Raw genomic sequence first — 25,458 nt, 5'->3', positions numbered from 1 at the left:
AATCTTGGATTGTGATGCCTATTTTAGTTTTAGAAAATAAACTGTTATTATCTCTGATTCTAGCTTATCCTTTTAGTGTCTGATTTTGGGGCCAATGGTTCATCATCACGAAGCTGTGCACCAGGGTGGCTTGGAGAGCTGAGTTTGTGCTGAGGGAAGATTTTAATTTGTGTGGAGATAAGGCTGCACAACTCACACAGCTTCTAAAAAAAATGCTTGTGTTGGAGCTAAATGTCATTCACACACACTATGGGTCAGAAATAACAAAAACCATGCAAATTCAAGAATAATTTGAACCATTACCATGTGCTGTCAAAACACCTAAGACCCTAACATCACATTTCTTTATTAGTGAATGCTCATGTTTAAGTTTGGGATTTTTTGAGCCACACACAGGGAGGATGTTAGAGATGGACCTGAATTATGTTAACAACATCACCCCAGGGAAAACCTGTAGCAGAAAAAAGCAAGAATGTGGCTAAAAGAGACTCAGTTTCACATTAGAGAGATGCTGGGATAGTTTGTGTACTTTCCTGTACTACAAACACGGAAGAAGGAAATAATTTATTGTTTTAGAAAGCAGCAAGGTTGGATGAATTCCCACGAGTAAAGATGAGAACAACATGAAAGAAGAAAACTTCATTCTTGAGCAGCTTTGCTTGCATGTTTTTCAATAATTAAAGCTGTCTGAAACTGGAAAAAATTTTAATGAAATGTAATCAAATTCTTTGTAAAACAAGGGGTACCTGCAACCTCATCTCACTTCTTGAAAGAGATGCTATAAAAACAACTGATAGCCACTATAAAATGTATCTCTGCTTTAGTTCTATTTTATGAGAGAAACTCATGAGACCTCTCAAGTTTTTTATTTTTTAAATGGAGATATTTGAGTACCTAGAAGAAAGGCAGAAACTAAAAAATTAGTACTTATACAAATGCATCCTAACCAACCTCACTGAATTTCCCTGTGTATATTGGAAGTCATGTTACAAGATAACATACCCTTGTTAGGAGTGCCTTTAATAATTACAATTAATTCTGCCAGTTAAGTTTGGAATTAGTGCAAAGCAGTGATTGCTGAATCAGCCTAAATCCTCAGCCACTAAGCAATTTTTGCTGCAGTGACAATTTACTACCAGCATTTCTCACGGCCCCTCCCTGAAGGAAAAGAGCCTCCAAGGGTGGGTTTTTCTGCTACCTCTGAATTGTATTCAGAGCAGAATGAGCTGGGAGCAGCTCTGGAGGTGTCCTTACCTTTCTGAGGCCTGATGATGAAGGACTGCGTGGCCCCGTTGACCAGGCGGCAGTAGCCGTCGATCAGGTCTGCCATGTTCTCTGCAATGGTTAAGGATGGTGCTGTCACTGTCAGAGGCTACAGAAGGGAAAAAAACAAGGCACCAACAAAGAGGAATTATTGCAGTTGCAGCCACTGAGTGGAACAGCTGTGTCATTGCATCAGAACTTTACACACGCCTGCAAAGCGTAAACAGAACAGTGTGGGTGAGCAGGGAGATTCCTGCTGTAAGTTTTGGGCAGCAAATTTCAAACAGGAGGTTCAGAAAGCACAGCTGGTAAAACCCTTCACCCAATGTAGTGTTAGTTTGGGCTTCTGATGTGTAAACAACTGTTGAATACAACTGCTATGACTTCCAGAGTTATAATTAAGACAATTCTGAAGAAGTTGGTTATTCCTTAAAGCTCTCACAGGTGGAATCTTTTTCCCTACTCTCTGCAGTATTTGTTCTTTGCCTAAAAAACAGCCCTTTCCATTTCAATAAAATTTCAAAAATAAAATATGTACAGTGGAAAGAGAGATGAGAGACATAGAGGCAAGCTATAAAGTTCAATAGCACCAACATTCATCATTCTGTGCACAGATCTGCCACCTTCCCTCAGTCCTGCTCTTCCACTGTTTTCTGGTGCAATGGACCAAGGAAATTATTTGATTTCACTTCCAGCACTGATTCCACGTAATACAAGGGAACAAATTTTCCTTCTTTCATATTTCCTCCTCCCATAAAAGTGGAATTGCTGTTTCCTCTCCAGGATGCAATACATATGCACAGGCTGCTAATAAATTGCATTTAAGAGCTCGTGTTTTTATATTAAGCTTCTTCTATGAATATCAAAGTCTACAAGCACCAGAAGCAAAACACAAAACATGAATGAACTTTAAATCTATTTTAAAACCAAACTCAGAACAAAAGTCCAAAATAGAGAACATCCACATTAGGAGTGTGCTACATCCCACTCCTTGCAAGGAAACACAAAGTAGCTAGTTTATCAGCACATACAATATCAATAACATACCTCAGGGGCACCTGCTATCTTGAGTTGCAACATCCCTTTTCTGTCCTTGTCTTCACTGTTTGAATACTGAATGGTTTGCACTTGATTGAAATCTGCTAGATGGGTTGGCTGCAGAAAGACAACACCAAAAAGAGAGGAAAAAATCAAAATTACAGCAAAATAGCCTGCCTTGATCCCTGGTGTTGCAAAAGCACAGGGAGACTTTGATCCCAAATTACACGTGCAGAAATCTGTTCTCTGTTTCCTTCTAGAGTTTCATTGCCACTCACTCCCAACACACACAAACACCCAGAGTGGCTGGAAAAAGGAACCCAGCTCCACTGTGCCCACAGAGGTCACTGTTGAGCAGTGCCAGGCACGGAACAACCTCTTGGGTGTCAACACAGAAAACTCAACAGGTTCAAACCACATGGACACATTCCCAGCATCCCTCCAGACTGCTGGAAAAGGTTTGTTCTCAGCTCTGTGTTCCTGATTTCCCCATCTTCTCACTGCTTTTGAATTCATTTCAATAGAAAACTGGACATGGGCTCAGCTTAAGTTGTGGTTGCAAATTTCCCAAACATTTTGCTGAAGGATTTCAGGACAGAGCTCCTTGCACCATGGGGTGAAGGAAACACTGAAATACAGCTGGAATCAAGTAAGGAAAAGGCTGTGAAGGATATGAAGAAAGTAAATAAGCAGTGCCTGCACAGATGTGCTCCCCAACTGGTTAAACAAGCTCTGCATTTGCACATTCCTAAGAAAGAGAACAACTCAGAATAATTAATGTTTCATTGGTAAAAAGTCCCCACCAATGCTTCAGATTCTGCAAGTGAGCACTTCACTGGGTAGAAAAGCCATCAAATTCAGTGCCAAATCTGACACAGTCTTTGTACCTAAGACCAGAGCCTTTCCTCTGATCCCAAATCACAAATTAATACCTGACTAAGAGCTGTACATGCTGAGAGCTCCCAGCTCTGCTGTGCTTAACCCAGAGATCAGACTGGTCACTCCCCTTTCTGTGACATCCAGTTCACAGTAGGTCATGGCTGTTAACACAGTGACTGAGAAAAAGCCCACAAACCAGGAGCAGACTTACATTTGCACCCTTGTCTGTCAGGTAACTGATTCCTTCTTCTGGGCCAATTGCCAGCTCCACTGAAATAATCCAGCTTGACTTGGGAGTCAAAGGAGAAAGGGCAAAATTTCAGTAATAAGACATGGCCTTGCTAAGGAACACTATAATCCAATGTGGTAATTACAGATTTTAGTAATTAATATCTAGAAGCTTTTCAACTCCTTAAACAAAATTATATTAAAATCAAGTAATTCTTTAAGTGGCAAACCCCCTCATGACTGGTTTCCTGGGGATCTCTGCTACTCAAACTGCATTTCCATGCATTTTATCTTAGGTCTACATGAGAATTATGGATTTCCTGTATTTCCTCTTCTCATGAACATTGATATTCAAGTTCTAATTTCTGCTGGAGCCTCCATTTTCACAAACTTTCCAAACTTGGGGCCCTTCTTCAAAATTTGCTTGAAATAGGTAGAGATTAACAGGTATTAGGTGAAAATTTACTAACAGAAGTTGACATTTCCTTGTGGAAACAGCTGAAAAAGTGCACAAACAAAGCACCTATAAAAATATTTTCTTTTACATACAATTTTTATCCAAGTAATGAATGATTATTTATTTTAGACAGTCAACAGAGAAAGTTCTAAATAAAATCAATAAATACCATTTGTTGCTAATGAAATCTAATTAAATAAAAAAGGATGTAAGCAAAAAATTATTGCAGAACCAAGCAAAAGCAATTGGACTGAAAGCTCCAGAATGGATTCTAATGATTGTCACATTCCTCTACTTACACCAAGAGCACACTTGAAGCATTCCTTGTCAAATCTGTACACTGGAGAGAGGATCTCAAAGAACTTCAAAATACTTTCTTCTCTATTGAGGTTGGCAAATTGTCGAAATGTTTGTTGGATTAATTTCCGTAGTGTTTTGGCCTGTGTATTAAAACATTTGGAGAATAATTATTTCAAATCTACCAGCTGAGGGATATTTTACGAGTTTTGGTCGCTTAGTAGTACTAACAGTGTCTTTTTCAATGAAATGCAGACGATTCTCAAGGAATAAATAAAAGCTTCCAAATGTAAGCAGCAGTTCTGCCTTTTGACTTCTGCTTAGGATCAAGATTATTTCTGCTATATCATAGAGAGGATATTTAATAACATTTTAAATAATTTAAAATAGAAGACCACATGTTAACCCTTCCAGGAAAATTTGTTCTAAGTTCCTCATTTCTTTCAACTTCTGAACTGTGTCCCACCACAAAAAAACCCAGAATAATTTATACCTTCATATGATCTTTTAAATCAAAACCACCATTCTCTCTCTTACCTGGCAATAACAAGCCAGCTGTAGCTGTATCTTAATCTCTGCACACAGTAACTTAGACTATCCATAATAAAGTGGATTCTTTCAGTCTAATAAAAAGCAAAAAACCCTTCAATATAAATAGATGAAATTTAAATAGTAGACTAAATGTAAAAAGTAAACCAAACCTTTAAACTAAACTATATGAATTATGTAGTCTAGCACTTTATTACCTGTTTTCAGAGTACAACTAACCACTTGGAGCAGCACAAAGGACAGCTAAACTAACACTTTAAAAAACTGAATTATCTGCCTCTACAAAATATATAATCCCTGAAAGGCAGCCACTCATATGAAAATAAAAATAGGGCCTGAGAAGCAGTATCTCTAAGATGCCCCCAATCTGAACAAACCATCAAGAATTGTGAATAAAAACATCTGTCTAAAGTGACTGAATGGCCTTAAAAAAATCCAGTTTTAATTCATCTTCCAACTACCAACAATGACAGAAAGCAAAACCACGCTTATCTTTGCAATATGTCAAGGTTAAGACAGGAATTACCACTGTTCCTCCATGCAAACATATCTGAATGTCCCATTTCAACAGCAGTAAAACTCTTTATTCTCCCACTCTGCCTGTTAACAGCCCCAGGCACTACACAAATACCAACTTCCTTTTGTCGTTAGCACTTCCAGGCAGATTAGACACTCATTTTTAGAAAGCCTTTACAGAATGTTCAGAAGTCAAAATAGCCAGAAATGTTTCTGTGGGGTGTTTAGGAGTTACTCCAGTAGCAATAATCCTAGGGTGCTGCATATTCACGAAATGATCAGTTTTGCAATGATGCATACACATCAAATTAACAAAGAAATCTGTAACTTTTGTGTAATTTCAAATTCTTTTGTCAATTTAGCAGACCCAACTCTCAGGTGGATCATTAAGGAGGCTGCAGAGCCCTTGGCAGTCAGGAAATTCCCTCGGGCACCCAGAGCTGCCTCAGGCTTTGTAAGGACTCAGACACTCCACACTGCACCTCCCTGGTATCTTTATTTTTACAGAGAAAACCAACTCCAAGGCAAGTGCAAACCTGTCGTGGTTTGACCGGAAATGGGACATCTGGGATATTTTGTTTTGCTGTGATTACCAATGGGTAATTGGAATTTAAGATGGGCACTTAGTTTGACCAGTGGGACATTTGGATCCGCCTCTTGAGACTACGAACTCAAGGGGTTAAAAGCAGGGCTCTTGGCCTTCGGAGCCCTCTTGGGATTTCCGGCGTGAAGAAGTCTCTCCCCCGGCCCAGTTTCTGGCTGGGCTGGGGGAGGGGAAAGCCACGTGGCCCATCTACGGTAGGCCCGGGTTCGGAGGAAGGGTGGCAGACCCTTGAGCGACCTGTTTATTCCCCCCCCAGAGAATGCAGCCCGTGCTCGAACTGTATATCTTGAAACTTGATATCATGTGCCGGCAGGCAGCACGGCTGGGAGGAGAAAGGGGGGGGGCAGCGGGCAGTCCGGCCGCCTGGGAGAACTTTTAACCCTTTGGGGAATGAAGGCTTCGCAGAACATTGCCTTTCCTGGGAAAGGGACAGGAGTGGAAGATGAAGGAAGAAAATTAGGCCAGTAAGGAGGGTCTGGCAAAGGGAGAAGAGAGATGTTGAAGGAATGGAGGAAGATGGAGTGGCAGTTTTTGCTGGACTCTTTTTTGTTGTATTTCCATGGACTGTTTCCTGGTGAGGCAGAGGCTGTATTGCAGGGGGAAGCGGAGGCTCGGCGTCAAGAGAGTTTGGTTTTGAGACCCCTCGGCCCCAGGGGGTATAGAAGACATGGGGGGGACAGAGGTCCCAGGATTGTGACTGTACTCTGCTTGGAACGAGACGAGGCATTCTTAAAAGGCCCTGAAGGCAGGCCCCTGCCCCATCCCATGCCAGGTGGTGAGAGCACCTCGGCATGGAAAGGAGATGTCACGAGGTAGCAAGATACCGGGCGGATTGCTGATTGTGACAAGAAGTCCGTGGCACAAGGAAGGACTCCGTCTATCCCTTATGAGCTGAAGATTTGATTTTTTTTTTCAAAGGGTGGTGCCAGACCGAGTGTGGATAATTTTTTGGGAAATGTAAATGTGTTTGGGAATTTGGTGGGAGGAGGATAAGGAAGTGTTTCTGTGTAGTTCTCATTCTCCTTGTTTTTTTTCCCTGTGTGTGTGTAGGTTAGTAATTGTGTGTGTAGTTTAGTAATTGTGTGTGTAGTTTAGTTAATAAACTTCTCTTTATGTTTAAGTTGGAGCCTGCTTTGCTTATTTCCTGGCCACATCTCACAGCAGATATCAGGTAAAAGGTATATTTATGGAGGCCTTGGCTTTGCCAGGCCTTAAACCATAACAAAACCCCAGCCTTAGCTTATCACTGGCAAATACCAGGAGCAAGACACAACAAAATAAAAAAGCATCTGCCACCTCAAGGTGTCCCAAGTATTTCAGCCACTCAGTTGAATAAAGATTCTGCCCATGGATTGTATTCCTGACCAATTCCAGCATCACATTTCCTGCCAGGAATTCTGGCATATGTTATCTGGCTCTTTTCAGTCCACCAAGAAGCATTGGTCACTTTAAATTTTAACATCATGAGCAAGGTGTAAAGATAGAAAGTCCATCAGGGTCACAGGCTGGTTTGGGTTAGAAGGGACTTTTTAAAAAGTCCATCACGTTCCACCCCTTTGCCATGAGCAGGGACATTTTTCACTGTCCCTGGTTGCTCCAAGCCCCATCCAACCTGGTCTTGGACACTTCCAGGGATGGGGCAGCCACAGCTTCTCTGGGCAACCTGTGCCAGGGCCTCGCCATCCCCACAGGGAAGAATTTCCCCCCAATATCCCATCCAGCCCCAGCCCCTGTCAGGGTGAATCATTCCCTGTGTCCTCTCACTCCATCCCTTATCCAAAGTCCCTCCCCAGCTCTCTGCCAGCCCCTTTAGGCACTGGAAGGAGCTCTCAGGTTTCCCCAGGATTTTTCTCTTCTCCAGGTTGAACAGCCCCCAAAACCACAACTCCTCCATAACAGAAGCATCTATCAGAAATATCTCCAAATAGCAATTTCAAGTGAAATGCACTGAAAACTTGCTCTTAAAAGCATTTCTAAGAACCACTGTTTTGTTCCCCCTCTGTGTTTGTTCAAAGCAGAGAGAATTGAGAGAAAGAATTAATTTTATATTTCACAGCTATTGGGAACCCTCCTTTTCCTGCCAGTTCAAATTCCCTGGTTTTCACAAAGTGGAAGAGCAATTTAAGGATTTAAATCCTGCACTACTTTGAATAGGGATTTCATTTTCATTGAAAAGCAGACACATTTCTCCTTCCCTTGTTTTTCTTCTTCATATGTCCAACATTTTTCTTCATTTCTTTACAAGGTTCCCACTCAGCTTCACCTTCTGGCAACTCTTGCTACTTCTTTCTCCTATTCTCCCCACTTCAGGATTTCCAAAGTGCAGTTTTCTTGGTCAGTCAGTTTTCTGGCTCCATAATATTATTTTTGAGACAGTTATTCATACTTGTACGTCTGGAGCCTTTCACCACAATTTTTCCCGTTAGCAGAAAATACAGTTTCAGATAATTGCTTAAATTAAAATGCAGAGGGGATTACTTAAATCCACTTGACTTCATTAGCTTCTGATTTTCAAAAGTCTTTTGAAACAAAACCTTGTCATGACAAACCTTTTGTGTTTACCCATTTAAATTACAATGCAGATTCTTTCCAAATCTCAAGTTGAATTCTATTATTTCTATAAAGCTCCACTGCTCACCAAAACCAGCTCCAAAATGGCAATTTATGATTTATACTTTCATGTATGAATTGTAAGAGACATTTTAGCAAGACATTCATATTGAGGTGGCTATAAATGTAAAATACTTGGTGACCCTTCTTAATCCCCCTTTTCAACACACTTGAGACAAATTTGCATTTTTTACTCTGAGACATATGGACTTCAATGGCACTGAGATTCAGGAACGTTTATAGTCTTAGCTAGGATTAACCTAAGCAGAAATTACTGGAAATCTTCCTTGAATAAGTTGGATACAGTCTTGAGCAAGGAAGGCATCAAGTTTATCAAGTTCCCAGTAATATATAAAATACTCTTTTTTATTACATGTTCCCTTCCCCTTTCTCCAGAAATCTCATTTTTCTTTTAGGGAAGGAAGAAAAAAAAAAAGTTATTTGATCCAAGGGGCTCCAAGGACTTGTTTTGCACTTTTACCCCCAAGGTTTGAGAGGCAGAGCTGTGCCCCTCTCACAGCAGCTCAGCAAGGCTGGGTGAATCACTTTATCCTTGTCCTGCCAGATGCACGGCTGGGATTCAGATCCCACCAAACCCATGGACAGCTTGGATGTGTTTTCACAAAGCAAAACTGCACAGCAATTCCCTTAGGACTGTACAGTGAAAACTATAATGCCATTTTCAGATTTCTGACACTTTACAGCAGTACAGGACTGACTGGGACTGTAATTACCTTCACTGAATCTAGCAAACTCTTCGGGAAAAACCGTCTCAAACCAACATCTTTCCTAAAAGAGAAAATACACACACCATTAATATCAAAAACATTGTGCAGTATCACATTTATCTTTTCAAGATGGTGCTTTGGGTCTGTTTTTTGTTTTGTTTTTAACTAGCATATATGATTACTAAACCATTTTTCTAACAATGTCCTTGAAAACCTCAGAGTGACAAACATTACCATTAAAATTCTAACTAGAGTCACTCCAACATCAAATGTGGCACAGCAGCATCTTCTAGTTTAAACCCCAAAGGATACTGAGGATATTGTAGAAATATTGTTATATTCCTACTATTATTTAACCAGGTACCTGTGTGGAAAGTCTGTTATTTGAAATGGTGGCTTGGGCACAGAGGAGTTTTGAGAATAAAAACTGGTATTTGTACATTTTTTAATAATTGCAGACATATAGAAAAAATATTCTTAGAGCATGTAGTTAGGTGAGAGGGAACAACATGGAAGTGGAATATCCTGATAAACCTCCATCAAAATGGAGCAGAAGACATAAAAAGAATTCTAGAATGGTTTGGTTTGAAGGGACCTTCATGACCACCCAGTTGCCACAGGAAGGGACACATTCCACTAGACCAGGTTGCTCAGAGCCCCAACTTGGCCTAAAGAACCCAGGAATCCATAAAGGAACACTCATGATATCACCTCACTAAGCATGCAGAGTCAATTCCACTACTGTTTTACCCTTTGAAGCACTGTAATTAAGGGATTGTTCAAATTTCTACTATTATTTTTTCCTCATACTAAGCAAATTAAAATGACCAACTTTTTCTTGCAAGCAGTCTCACTTTTTGCCACTGTAAATCAGGTGACTTTGAGCTCAGGATTTGCAAACTGAATTTATCAAACTCATGTTCACACCCATAAATTGGGTTGTAACCCTGGTTTGAAAACCAGAGCCAGTAAATATTTCTATGCTCTGATGTTATGTCTGACATATGTTTGCGTCACTACTACTGAACATCAGCTTCAAAAAAAGGTGCTTGAGAGTTGCCAATGACATTAGTGCAGAAGACACAACTGAACAACCAAGTGTAAAAAACTCACATGTAAAAAAGGAAAAATAAGATAAAAATATAAATAGGAAAAGGATTTATAGCTCAAAGGTGTTACTGAATTTTTTCCTTTAAATTTAGGACATTACCATCTCTTTCAAACATTCTTATCTGTTTCTGGAACAAGTATGAAAGTGAGCTTTCCATGAGTGCATGCTTTGAACATCACAGAAATACATCTGGAATTCTTACACTTGGCAAAGCAAGGAGAAGCTGTTAGCAGGCAGAGATACTCAGGATTTATTTACTGCTACCTAGGAGCACAAGAACAAAGCCAACACTAAAGTCAATATAAAAAGCTCACTCAGAAGAATAAACCAGGGTATTTTTAAAGCTCTCTGAAGATGAGTAGCATACAATTTCATACTAAAAACATCCTCAAGCAGGAGAAGCAGAATGTTCATGTGCAGCACTGGCATCTGTGCAATGACAGTAAGCTGCAGGATTATAAAACTTCAGAAATGTTAATTCCTTCCATGCATTTCTTCTCAAATGCAAATGATACTTGGTTTATCATCCCACACAGTTAAATGAATCTAACACACTATTACCATCTAAATAATATGCAAAGACATTTTGACAGGGATATATTAGTTTAACATTAAGCATTTTAGAGAGAGTTGGTGCTTCTGAAATGAAGCACCTCCCATCACCCTGGTATCCCTGATTTGAACAGTCCTGCAGCACAGGGAGGCTGCCACTGCCTCATTTGATTCATTACCAGGACAAGCTGAGCAGCCTTTTGTACACATCTGGGTGCAACAAACTGAGAAGAAATTCTTATGCAGAGTACAACAGAGCACAACTCTTAACAAAACTTGTTAATGAAGCATTTCCTGTATTTAGCTGAGACAGCAAATTTATTTACTGGAGAAGAATTCAACAAAAAGAACCACACAGATTTAATGCCCTGGCCAGCAACAACTTATGGATACCTATAAATAAGAGAATAAGCACTGGAAATTGGAACATACAAACAGTTTTACACACAGAACCCTACAAAAAAAAACTCCTTCCCAGCTGTGCTGTGTGGGGGTGGGATGGCCAACAAGGGAGACACCAACTCAGGGCTCTGGATGAAGGATTCAGCCATCTGGTTTCTGATTGCCAACACGAGATAACCAGCACTGAGAGCCTGTTCATGCAGTTCTACTGCAGCTTTGTACTTAACCTCATCTACTCCAGCCTACTTGTGGGCTTAAATCTGAATTCAATTTTTTAATGTACAAACTGCAATTGGATTAATAAAACACCAACTACAGATAGGTGACACTGCTTGTCTTACAATAAGCAGCTTTAGGTAGCATATATCATGTATTTTTTACCTCAATTCAAGTTATAACAAAAAAAAAGTAACACTAGATTAACATAATAGACTTGAACATGCCTTTTACCAAATTGTGGCTGCACCTGTTCCTTCCTACAGCTCCCATTTCTGTACTTGTAATTATCCTTGTTCTCACTAACAGGCTTCACATTTATTAGGAAGAAATTCCTCTTTCACTCCGTGAAGGCCCAACTATTAAAGGCTACCTAACAATTTGATCCCATCTACCATTTCCCATCCAGATCTGTTCTCATATGACAATCTGATCAAAGACAAATATACATGAAACAGGCATCTGACAAAGGCAGCCAAGGAGCAATCACCCCCAATGCAAAAAAGGGTCATTTAAAAATTGCTCTCAGCTGGTTGAGTGCCTCATGATGTACTAAAACCAGCAGTCCCCCCACAAAAAACACCAAAAAGCACCACTTGAGCAATAAATATTACTTGTGCAGTTAAACATTTATGGGCTATTAAGGTGATAAGATCAAATTAATGCATTTTGGGGATCACTGGCACTTTTTGCAGACCCTTTCCAGCTTGTAATTATCTGTACTACAGTCAGTTTAACGTGGTTTTATCCTTCATCTCTCCCAGCTAAATCCCATACAAATTACATCCTGGTTCTCAAAAAAGAAAAAACTTTTGAAATGCACAATTCTCCACATCCAATTCCACATGGCATTAAGCTGTTACATTTTGCATATCAGGGTTTTGCTTCACTATGCCTTTCACAGCAGCAATTTATTATTTCCTACCAAAGCAGTCACTGTTTGGAAAACACAAACTGAAGGAAAGAAATCACTGTTAAACTGGAAGCAGCCCCACACTGAATCCTCCTGGAACTCTCACCTGTTACATTTTTAATTTATACTTTGTGTGACCTGTTCTGACCCTGCTTTCCTTTGTCTCATTGTTTCCAAAGTCATTAACCCAATTACTCATGCTTGTAGCTTCTGACTTGCTAAAAAACTGACTTTAAAACAGTTTACTCAAGTTCTTACTTGAACACATGTACGTAAACTACACCAACCATAACTCACATACTTTCAAATCTTTTTTATATCCCCTTTTAGTCTAATCTATCTGCTCATCTCCTTTATTTTTATTAGTTTTTTCTCATTTTGTGATGTGTTTCCTCAAGCAGAATATTTCTACTAATATTTCTATAGAAAATACAATATAATATTCTATAGAATATTGACAGACAAAAACCTTAAGTCCTTAAAAACATTTTTAAAAGTCCCTAATTCAAAAAAAATCAGAGTTAAAAAAATATGAATAAATAAAGGAGCACTACAGAAATACTAAATAAGCAGGGTATCAATCTTTATCTAGCTATCAATCTTTATCTAGTAATATCATAGATCCCTCAAAAATCCTTGTAAACTTATTCATTGTTGTATAAAATCTTACCTTTCTCCTCCAAATGCTCTAAATTTCACATCTCTAAAAGTCAGCACCCATTTGTCATTAAAAATAAGATTTAAAAAATCAAGATTTCACTGCTGCAACAACCTTTTATCCCAATTTTGTGTTAAACTGTACAGGATCTTTTCACAAGGGTAATTAGCAGAGATGAGCATATCATTGTTGCATGTGTGTCTGAAACCTTATCCACTATACAAATACAAATAAAACCAATTTCAGGTTTTTGCTAAAAAGCTGAAGGACTTTGGCTTGTTTGCACTGAAGCCATCTCCTGTACAACATGAATAAGTAAACAATAAATATCATTACAAACAAAATATTTTATTACAAGGATGCTCCTTGGTCTTCTTAAAATTTGGGATACTCAGATAAACAATAACCTTGTTAATTGCAAGGTCACATCTCAGAAAATGCCCACAGTGAGCAAAACAGAAACAAAAACAATACCACAAACATTTTCAAATAACTCACACTTTACCACAAATTAGTCAACTGAAGAATGCAACTGGGCACAGAAAAACACTGAGGAATAAAATCACCTCACAATCAGAGTTGGTGAATCCCATAAACATTTGCAAAATTGCTGAAAACCAGAGTGAGCCTCCTGATCAAGTTTAAACTCCTCTAAACCTGTTTCTCTGGAGAGTTAAAGGCATTTTTCCTACTTCTACATCTCAATGGGTTTCATCATCCTTCTCTTACATTAAAGCATTTTAGCCACCTTGATGGAACAGAAAACTTACAACAGAGATGTTCTGTCACTGAATTTATTGTTCCTGCTGCAGAGAAGGGACAGTTCAAACCTCACAATACTTACTCTAACACTTCATAGTTGGACTTCTTTTCTAATGCATTGCCTCTCATCTCTCCGTAGGATCTCCTGAAGTCAGGAAAAATATTTGAAAGCAACAATTATTGGATAATTCAGCCTAAAACTACAACATCAACATAATCAAAACTTCCACTCAGCATCAGAAAACATTGGCAGAATGAATTCAAAGGTAAGTATGAAGTACATTATTATTCTACCTCACCAGATCAGATTTTTATTTTACAAATTAATTGTATTTTCAGAACCACTTTAAACCACTGCTGCCACCAAAAGTGACCTGACCTGGCCTTGAGCAGCTCCTTTCCACCTCACACTGCATTTCCTCCTGAGAGTCCCCTGTGCATGGAACAGGGAGAACCAGGGGATGCAGGGAATGATGAAAACTGCTCCAATCCAGCCATGCTCACATTAACAAGTAAATTAACAAACAGCTTTGTTAGGAGAGGGCTGAGATCATCGTTGTCACAGAATAAAATGGACCAGAAATGCTCATTCTAAGAGTTTCACAAGTTCATCTATGAGAAATATCTCATCAAAATGCTCTGAAGAGCCACAGCTTGAGAGGCAGGGAAGGCAGGACCTGGCTGACAACATAATCACAGATTATTACATTCATCACATGTTTTGAAATAAGGCACAATGATTTTGTAAGTGCATCAGGAGTTTGCAGTTACACAAAGAATTTTTGTTTTCTCTGGGGCTACCAGCAAAACTTACAACAAAGGCATCAGATTCTCCTGTGATACCTGGAAAATTTTTTAAATCTAAATTTTGTTTTAATTTGAAAAGTACTGTTCAAAGGACACTTTTATTCTCTCCTAACAAGTTTACATTTGTCATTAATTTCTTATCAATTTTACTTCTCTAATCTCCCTGTGCGAGACATCAGCATAACCAAAGCAAATGTTTCAGGCTGGAAATTCTCCATAAATTAGCAAAACCCAACACATGCATTTCAAAGCTGGGAACTCTCTCAAGGATCTGTTAATCTGATATATTTATCTTTATTTTCCAGCTGTCTATACAGTTGACAAGAACACCAAAAACACCCAAAAGGATCCTTAAGATTTAATCATTTCAAAACAGCACATTAAAAATTGAGTAAATACAGAGAGGAAAGGTAGCAGCATTTATCTATAATTACATTCTTTAGCTGCAGGATTTATATATGCAGAATCATAAGACTATTTACTAAATAACACCACAGATGCATTTTTTTAAACATACTTCAATGTACTCTACAGGCCTTTGAATTATTCAGATGAAGAACTCACCCAAAAGGCAGTATCAAGATGTAATTAATTAAAATTTTAAAATAATGTTAATTTAAAAATCACTAGAAATGAGTTACAATACAGTCTATTCAGTTTTTCTTCAAACTGCTTCACAGCAAAAAAAGGTCTTATGATGTTTTATTCAACTCTCCTGGTCAGAAATTGATGAACTTTAAGCAGTTTCAAAATTAATGTATATATTCCGTCAGAAAGATGTTGAATAACAAATTAAATTATCAGCTTACCGGATTTCAAGGCAACCTAGTTTCAAAGCAATTTCCTGGTCCACTTGATCTGCTATTTCTAACATATAGTCATTTTTCACCTACAGCAAAAGAAACGGGCAGGCATCACAGAAAGATCAGTTCAGTGCCAACACAGACTAAAATACTCCCCAACAACTTTCAAATGAATACATCTTAATTTTCTGGAATGACATTTCACAATCCAGGAAGAGAAAAAAGAATTTGCGCTCATACTCTCCACAAATGAGCAGACACAATTCTCCACAAATTTCTTTTGGTAAGAAATACATTTTGACCACAAAGAATTGATTGAAAAATTTCTTGTGTATGTCAATATTGCCTATGTTTTATTAAATAAAATCAAAATTCAGAGGGACTGAGCAGATGGTTACACCTGCATTCCAGGCTGTGTTTTTGAACCATCCTGGTCAACAGGATTTAATTGTCTAGGCAGATCTAATCATGCAGGTAAAACTGTTAAATGCCTAGGAATTACAGTGAAAATAAAAATAGAAGTAGAAAGAGAAGAATGTACAAACTGTACTGCACACTGGCATAAAATAATGCTGAACTAGCAAGAAGAACAAAGAGTGAAACTGGGTGGTGACCATCTAGAGTAGGAAACACTTCAAATCTTCATCTTGTTTTATTTACCAGCATGCATGTGGGCAGAATCCTATTTTTTAGGAAATGCTTTAACCACACTGGAGTAAGAAATTTATACAGTACTAACAACAAAAAATTCAGGCAGAAAGAGAGAACAGAAGCAGCTCCCAAGATATTCACTCTGCAAATCTTGCTCCAGTAACAAATCTCAGCACCTTTCCTTCACAGCTCCTGTTTTCATCTTATGAAAACATCAAGTTGTTATTGAGATCCTGAAGTTGCAGCAAGTCCTGAAATCCCACAAAAATCCACGAGACTGACTTGTGGATCAAAGAGGAGATGATGGAGCACACTTCTCCCAGTGGGTTTGGTGAGTGATGACAAGTGCAAGAACAACTAGTTCAAACTACTACTGCTGGGAAATGCATAAATTGGAGGTAAGGAAGCACAGCAGAGGATCCAACAGCTGGAGGTGTTCTCCACTCTGCATTTTCCTTGGAACATGTGAGCATCCACCTCAGCATTCCCTCAGCACCACTGTGGCAGCTGCTTCTGCTCCTAACTACAGACAAATCCCTAAACATGTCCTGGACCTGAACTGCATGAGAAGTTTTAATTTGTAATTGAAAGACATGAAAGAAGAAATATGATAAACTGTGCAAGAATGAGAAAATGAATTATTACAATAGCTGAAACATGAGAATAAAGCTTCTTACATCTGAATTCATACAGGCACTCAATATGACAAAATAATGAGCTTTTAACTCTTCTCAATTCAATTCCTACAAATACTAATGAGACAGGAGAATAATTGCCCTTCAGCATCATGTAGTGTGCTATTTGTACACACATATGGAAATAATAATTCTGTATTCCCACAGTAATAGTATACACAATATGAATTCATAATTCTCCTCTTTATTATGCTCACAATTTAAATAATTGGATTTAGATTGGATATTAGGATGATTTCTCCACTGAAAGGGTGGTCAGGGATTGGAAACTGTGCAGGGAAGTGGTGGAATCACCATCTCTGGAGCCATTCAAAGTGTGGCTGCAGCCCTTGGGGACATGGCTCAGCTGTGGAGGTGGCAGTGCTGGCTTAGTGGTTGATATTCCAAGTCTTTTACAGCCTAAATGGTTCTGTGAGCCTATAAACAGCAAAATGCAATAAATTACACCAGGTTTTCTATTGCTGAGAAAGGACTTTGAGCTGCTCATGCACTAAAACTGTCAGACAGGAGAGCAGGGCAGGTAAATCAGGAATGGAGTTTCAGGCTGCACAAACTGTTATAAATGACCTCTGCAAACACACGTGGGTGGTGACCAACAGCACAGCCCTCCTCACCCTCAGGTCTATGTGGGATACCTCAAAATGAAAAAACAGTGTTGAACATGGGATCAGATCATACATGGATACCCAAATTCCAGAAATTCTCGTGGTATTTTCCTGAGAATTTACCTTCATGTCCAGCCCAAACTACTCCACCTACCAAGTGAATCTGTTCACAAAATCCCTTGGCTGACCTGCCCTACATCCACCCAAATGAAATACTCATTAACTGATCACTTCTATTTCATTAAAGTATTCTTTTTTTTTTTTTTTCAAAACTACAGATTCAATTTTTTGAACCATTTCAACAATTTTGCATCACCAGGACATTTCAAAGCCGTTATCCTCCTATTACTTGAGGTATTCAGACCCCAAGAAGAACTGGCTGGAGCAAAGTGATTTTTCAGACCTGATACACAAAACCTCCACTCACAGGAACAATGATAATTTAAAGCCCAGTGTATTATGATCAAATGTGAATTCATTTATCTTCACAGCTCTTTGCCTTGTGGATCCCAGTCCTTGATTTGTTAAACTAAACAGTTTAAGAGCATCTCTAGTCTGATGCAAACATGATTTTAAAACGCTGCTAGCCTCCTATTCCATAAATAAATAAGCAACATTACCCAAATATTTAAAGTTTGGGGTTTATCTCCTCTTGCCCTGCAGCTTGTGAGCTTTCACAAATTCCAGTCATGTTCCCAGTTTGACTCTGCAACTACAGACATCAGATATTGACTAAGAAAATGTAAAAGACCATCCCCCATTCCAACAAAATGGAAGGGGAAAAAAGTATTTTACATTATGTACACCTACTTATTTTAGTGTTTAAACTTTGTGAGTTATAAAAGATTGTAAGCTTTAGGAAACCTGCGGTGAGAATCCAGTGGTCTGGATTTAACAGTGCCCTACTATGGACAGCCAAAGGTGCTTGAATCTTCCCTTTTTTCATAAACCTGCCTGCACACATTCTTCTTTCAATTTCAGCAAGTTAAAAAAAAGCAGATTCAATTTCTACTGCCAGAATACCAATGAGAACTTCTCTTATCACCTTTAATTTTGCTTGACTATTCTCTTTGAGATGGCATCAGATCAATGCATGAACTAATGCCTGTGCAGAGATGAGATAAGAATTTCACAGGAGGTTCAGCACAACCTCCTAAGGAAAAAGCCTGAGCAAATATTAAGTGGAAGAGACATAAGAGATAATTTAATGGTAATTAAATGCACTGTCACAAGGCAATTGAATAGTTTTCCAAGAAGCCTTTTGTGTTTGCTCAATTATAACTTTTATTATTATTATTATTATTGTTAATATAATAAAACGAGAGAAATGAGAATATTTTCTGGGTTAGACAAACAAAGGCCCCATCTTCAAGAGCACAAAGCCTATATACATACAAAGGCACAAAACCTGAACTCTCAAGAATTCTAACAAAACCCATCAGGTTTTTTCTGCTGACTACAAATTCAGAAGTATGTTAAGAGAGAGGATGAATCCTTCCCTATGGGCTTTGGAGATTCTGTTATCTGTGAGCTTGTCACACTCCCTGGCACTGTGTGCAGACCTTTGGCTGCACCTCCTATGGCTTGGAAATTTGAGTAATTGTGCAAAACCTGGAGAAGCTGAAGAACACATCTGTCTATATATACACAGATATATAAACACACACAGATCATTTTCAAGCAGATCAAGCAGCACTGCCATAATCTTCTCTACAATTTAATTGTTCAGAATGGGATCTTTCCAAAGGCAAAACCCTGTAGGATGCTATTTAATACACCTTAATTTCACCTAGTTTGTAAGACAAAACTGATTAATATAAGCTTGTCACACAAATCTGATTTAGAAAAGCCACCCCAAAAACCTGAGCAGCTAAACAAGAAATCAAAACAGCAACCTTTGATCTCTTTCTCAAGCTCAACAAAGCCTTTAGGGTGCTCCCGCTAAACCTCTGTGCCACTACATCATTTACACCCCATACTGGAGACCAGATGCTCTGGCAATGATAAAATGACATGAAATCTGTATTTATCTCCAATAGTTTATGGTCACAATGTCACAGCAATGAAAATGCAGAAAGATCAACAAGGCAAACACTTGGACAGACACCAGGACTAAGAATTCAAGTGTCAACACTGCTAAAATCCTGTATACTTTTTATTTGGTAAGAATCCAACCCCAAAATATGCTAACTGAAGTGAGTCACTTTGGTGTATGTTGCTTGTAACATATTTGCTTCCAGTGAGTTACTCATTTTGTATTCCCACATAACATGCTTATCTGAACTCCCTGAGAAAAATACACTGGAGAACAGTTTAAAGGAGGATAAGAGACAAAAGTAATTTATTGCTGCAAACTGCTGTGCTGATTTCAAGAACCTTTTCCCTAAGATTTTTTTTAGTATGTTCTAACAAGTTGAAGTCAGATTTACAGTCAAGCAGGTGCATGCTTTGGGGGCAAAGGATTAGGCTACTTAAGTTCCATTAAACATGGAATAATGGAAATAAAAACTGCTTCAGGCTTCCAGGCAAGTGCTACTGCAGTGCCAGTGTGAAGGAAGCAACTCTACTGAAATTTGTTCATTCACAGGGTGGCAAATCAGAATTAAAGTGTGACCCAAACCTCACATTTGGAGTTGACTTCTTGGCCACAACAGCTACAAAAGTCTGGTACAAAAAAGGGGCTGCAGTGGGGAAAATAGGAATGCCAAGCATAAAGGCACCTCTCAGAGGCAGGAAAAATAAGTCTTTCATATGTCCTGATAAAATTAAAAATGAAACAAAATTGTCATTGCTCTCATTGACAGAATACACATCACTCAGCATCAGTGAACAAATGCTTAGAAAGGGCAGTCATATCCAAAGAAAAAGGGATTTTGAAATCCAACACAATGCTACGCCATATTTCCTGATGTATTACTGCCCTGATATTCAGCAACAATTCACTTTATTTAAAATACTTTTTATTCTTAACAATATTTTTATTTTTTAATCACTATTCCTTTTTTAGCCAGAACAGAAATCTCTCTTCTGTCTCCAGTATTTTGGACATTAAAAGTTCAAAGATACCCTTAAATCACAACAAAAGAAAGGAGGTGAACACAATGTGAACTAAAAGACTTCTCCCACATGGAAGATGGGCACATAAACACAAGCCCAGTTTTATTTATGATGTCAAGACTTATAAAATATTTGTTCTTTTACCTGAATGGGGAAATTATTGATGGTGTCACTTCTAACTTCTCAAAATTTACTAGAAAATAATGGGCAGTTTCCCAGCTACAGAAATGGACAGCCAATCCCAGATGGAACAATTTAAAATAAAAATTGAAAACAGAGGAAAGCCCATGTTTGTGAAGATGGAGAAACTGGAGAACAGCCCTGTGCTATGATTTAAGGAGAAATCTATCACTGGCCTTGTATTTTCTATACCAGCTGCTACTTTCAGAAGCCATCTGCTTCATTTTCCTGCACATGAGATTTTTATGCAGCTGCAGTATTTCAGAAGGTTCACCCAGGCTGACAAGCAGTTCATAAAAACACCATGCTGGATTTAGATTTCTTTATTAGGAACAACAGTAAAATAATTCTGAACTTGGCAAATGCTTTCCAGTTTAGGGATTTTTTTAAAAAAAGCTATTAGATACTGTGTCCTAAAAAGATATTTTAGGTTTAAACTTGTTTATAGCCTTATAAATTATTACATAAAATTATCAAACTTGACATTGAATTTTCAAGCATAAATACTGTGGAAATTCTTTAGCAACAGTACTATCAAATGGTGTCTCATGAAGGGCAAATACCAATAATTAGCCACTACTGACTTTCCCAGCTTAATGTTACCAAGACATTTCCCACAGGATAAACTCCAATTTTTTAGGAGGACAGTTTAAAAATAAGCAATCTATTTCTCTTGCTTTTCTTTCAATCTCTATGACCTACTTACACAACTTCATCCTTTTTTATTTCTGTTTTTTCCCCAAATTTGCACTTCTTTGAACACTGCATTTCAACAACCCTTCAGTGACTAAGTTTCCACTGAAGAGTTAAGACCAGACCCAAAAAGAATCATCCCAACACAGGAGATATTTAGATAAGCAGCCAAACAAAGAAAATGTCTTCTGTTCTCCATTCAGTATATAGAACACAAACAGTAATTACAATCATTTAATGAAGCATGAAAACAAAGATTTATAATGCATATTTTTTCCTACACATTTGTTCCACACATTTATTTTTAGCTGGTGCTTTTATATATTGGGAAATTATGTACTTCCACTTAGTTGGTGAAATTTATATTAAAAAAATACAACCTGCCTCTTAATTGTCCTGTATATGCAATCATTTGTTTATTCTCAGTAATTTCTCTGGATTTATTTTTAACAGCTCAGGTGTGTTCTAGCACCTGCTTTTAAACATTCAAGTTTCTAACTCTGGAAGGTAATTTGGTGTTAGGTTTTGTATGTTATAGTTCACCCTCAGCCACCACAGAATTCAATCAGGATCTACCTCTGTTTTATAGCAACACACAGCACTTCTGGTGACACCCATCCCACCAAAACCCACAGAAATTATTCCTGCAATTTACCAGTTCCAGCTTCTGTAATGAAAGACCAGAATATCTCAATATATCCATGGGAAAAGCTGATCTTCAGCAACCACTTTTGTGACCAGGACAAAAATCCAAGCATATAGCTCATTTGTTTTCCCCAAAATTTCCCATTGAAAATGAAGAACATTGCTCTGCTCTGCACCTGCAGCAGGTACAACACACAATTCCACCCCAGCTCATGACACAACTCTTCTGTGCATCCCACCAAAAAGAATGATCTCAGATATTGTCTGCTACTGCTATGAAATGCATAATTTGGGAAATGCATAATTCTCTGCTTTCAGCTGTATTGCTCCTTGCAGTGTTAAACACACCACAGCATCGCTGTAGGACAGACACATGATTGGGTTAATGTGGAACAGTCACCCAATATAAATTCTGGTATTGTAAGGATCAAACTGCTCCTCAATCCTGGTTTTCCATGTTTATGTAGGACACCAAATTTTCATCACTACAAAATCAGCTTGGAAGAGCAGGGTCCCAACCCTCACTACTACAGCCTCAGAAATCTGATGCAGCATTAACCCTGAAAGATTTGTGCCTCATCTGCTCTGAATGAAGCCCCATATGCACAAAAGGCCAATGTCTGCTTTTAATGTCATCAGTATTTTTAGGAGCCACCTTAATGATCATAATGGTAGTTTTTAAAATACACACAGGAGGGAAACACATATGTGCTCCCACCCCTATTTACCCATCTGATAGTATTAAATTTGCTATAGGAGATAAGTCAATATTAGGGAAAATTAGGGCTTTGGCCTCATCTAGGGGAGTTAAAAGCCCAGGTCCAGTATCAGGATAACATTCATCTGCCATCTGCCCTCAGCTGCTCCTCCTCTTCGTGTCCCAAGGTCACAGTCTCTATATTATCTAGGGCTGATCTTTGACATCTCTAACTAATTTTGGAAGCTCCTCTGTTAATAATAAGGGCATTAGAGATGGGCTGGAGGGAAACCAACTTGTGACAAGGCATTGTTAGGGGCAGAGCAGCTAAAAATGGTGCCGTCTGTGCGGGCAGGCTGAGCTCCAGATGTCACTGCAGGAGACGCGGCTGCCTCCAGCACAAAGTAGGGCTGGACTCCTGGGAGCCATGCAGAACTCAACCTGCTGAACAAGCCTTGCTCCCAGCTCTTTTTATACTTCTCCTTTCCAACACAGAGTTTCCAGATCAACAGAGTCCTAGCATCAAGGTAAATCAACTTTTCTGTGGGTTTTTATTGTTGTTATACACAATTAAATCTGCTAATTGCAGTGACGTTTTGTTCCTTAATACTGAAGAGATATTTCCACACATCAGTCCATGGAAACCTGGCTCTGGAATTTGAAATCTATCAGGCTGAATATGAGCTATTTTAGAAAAGCCCACAAAGGAAGATTTTCACTGTTCTGGCTGCCAGGTGGAAATTTTAAATCAAAGCAATCCCTTCCCTTTGGCCTGAGCTTGGCTGAGCAGCTAGGAGGTGTTAAGGAATAAGAGCAAGTTTCACAAGTTTCACATTCCCACCACAGAGCACTAAGGGAAAGCAGACATTGGGCACACAACATTTGCAGCCAAAGCAGCTCCACAACTATACAAACAGCAGAGCCTAAAACAAGAATGCCAGCAGAGTTTGGAGGGTGTCAATTAACTTTTACAAGAGAAAAAATACTTTATAGGATACTGTGAATATCAGCAACTTCAGAAATCTACCCCTGTCAAGGAAATCTCACTTTTAATTGTCTTTTTAAGCTGTAAAGAGCAGACAGGAGAGGTCCAGATTAATTTATAGTTTTAGCAAAAAATATATTTTTAGTATCTTTTTAATCAGCTGCAGTTCTTATATTGCCACCTTCCTGTAGGGCACAGTTTTTGCCTCAGCCTTTAACTCTCCATGAAAGATCTGTTGGGTTTTGGGTGTGGTTTTTTGTTTTGTTGAGGGTTTTTTTGCTTCAAATAGGCTGCCAACATCAGGAACAAGGCCAGCTTTTCTCCCAATGTCCTTAATTTCCTTCAAAGCTTTTCCTGTCAAAGTCATTTGCTTTAGGTCTCCTATTTTTATTAGGGTGTAAGAGATGTTGTTATTTAATTAGGTTAAAGAGTCTAATTCCCAGCCTGCATTTCAAATTACATCTCATGCACCTAAGCCTTATAAAACTTTAATCATTAAGTTATTACAATAATTGCCCGGACTTAAAACTTCCTACATGTCAGGGACAGAGTTATAAAAATAATTTAATTTGCATGATGTATTTATCTGCCACAATATAAAGAGATACTTCATTTAATGAAATACCTTTTGAGTGTGAACATAATCTTTACAGACACTACAGAGGAAAAAAGTGCCAATTGGTCACAAAAACTTTTTCTCCACTTTTTCTGAGGATGTTTTTGCCTTTATTTTTTTAATAAGGAAAAAGTTGAGGGGTTCTTTGATCTTTACTTTTTAAAAAGAGTTTTCTTATGAAAATGAACCTGCAGTGTACTTGTCTGGTGAGGCACAGAGCCCTCAGAATTCAGGCACAGAATTCAGCTGTTTTTTCAGGGCATCACTGACCTGCTCTAACTTCAAGATCATCCCCTGCTTGCAATTTCTTCTTACACAAACTTTGTTTAATTTTAAAAAGTAAATTCAAAACATTTCAGTCCTGTGGCCTCCTTTATTATATATATTAACATTTCCAGGCTAGCTCCACACTGCAGTAGAGAAAAATTCAACACTGATAAAAACCTTTTCTTCTTCACTGGGATCTAAAAAAAAAACCCCAAAAAGTTACTTTAAAAGTCTTCTGTTTGAAGCACAAGGACAGCAACAATGGAACAGCTGATGCCCAAGAGCTGCCCCCACCCCCCGTACAGATGCTTACTCCCTTTTCACCAAGGGATAAACCATCTCCAATTACTGCAGGCTAACGTGTTATTCAAGGATAAATGTGTGCAGGCTCTTGTCCCACAATAAAAGGAAGGCAATTCAAGTAGCTTACGTCTGATTCTCATTACATTAATGTTTTTAAAAGCTGTATTCTATCTTCATTTGAGATATGGCTTCATTGCTCACTCAGCTACTAAGGCAAAATAGAGGAGCCTGTCCCCTTTATTTCCACTTCCCAACTGCCATGTCACTGGAACACAGGGAAAGGAAGGCACTCACTAGGAATTTCACCACTTATTTAAAGCAACTGGAAATACTCCCAAAAAGGACAGGAAAATGGTGAAACCTTATTTCATTACTCAAAATCTGAGATTTTTAATTCTGCTTTTGTACCTTTATGTTTGTTTTCTCTGAAAATGGTAATAAATCATACAAAAACCTAGGTATCTTCACTAGAGATTTAAAAAACAGTCAACAGAACACACACACATACATACACACACAGAGAGAATGCCACTTCTTGATAAATCTTAACTTACAGTATTTTTATTCACTGTACTACACTTTCCAGGTTTTGTGGGTGGGATTAGAGCTCACTTTGGTTCAGATTTGGGTATTCAATACCACAGGACACAACTGAAGGCTGGCACATAAAA

General features: G+C 38.5%; 1 protein-coding gene across 8 annotated transcripts in view; it reads right to left on the bottom strand.

The window, feature by feature from the left end:
• The window catches only part of PTK2 (protein tyrosine kinase 2), a 188,316-nt gene that overhangs the window by 59,944 nt on the left and 102,914 nt on the right, over window positions 1-25,458 (bottom strand). For all 8 annotated transcript variants that reach the window (XM_054295768.1, XM_054295777.1, XM_054295724.1 and 5 more), the window contains 7 exons: window positions 15,400-15,479; window positions 13,866-13,928; window positions 9,176-9,230; window positions 4,165-4,305; window positions 3,392-3,469; window positions 2,311-2,418; window positions 1,255-1,372 (listed from right to left, as the gene is read on the bottom strand). In XM_054295768.1, the coding sequence (XP_054151743.1) occupies window positions 1,255-1,372; window positions 2,311-2,418; window positions 3,392-3,469; window positions 4,165-4,305; window positions 9,176-9,230; window positions 13,866-13,928; window positions 15,400-15,479 (643 nt within the window). The remainder of the gene's footprint in view (window positions 1-1,254; window positions 1,373-2,310; window positions 2,419-3,391; window positions 3,470-4,164; window positions 4,306-9,175; window positions 9,231-13,865; window positions 13,929-15,399; window positions 15,480-25,458) is intronic.

The sequence above is a fragment of the Melozone crissalis genome, unplaced genomic scaffold (genome assembly GCF_028551555.1).
Source record: "Melozone crissalis strain CALT ecotype California unplaced genomic scaffold, PUWL_Pcris_2 ptg000002l_1, whole genome shotgun sequence".
Classification (NCBI taxonomy): domain Eukaryota; kingdom Metazoa; phylum Chordata; class Aves; order Passeriformes; family Passerellidae; genus Melozone; species Melozone crissalis.
The sequence above is the reverse complement of the archived record's forward strand: the minus strand, read 5'-3'. Positions and strand labels throughout refer to the sequence as shown.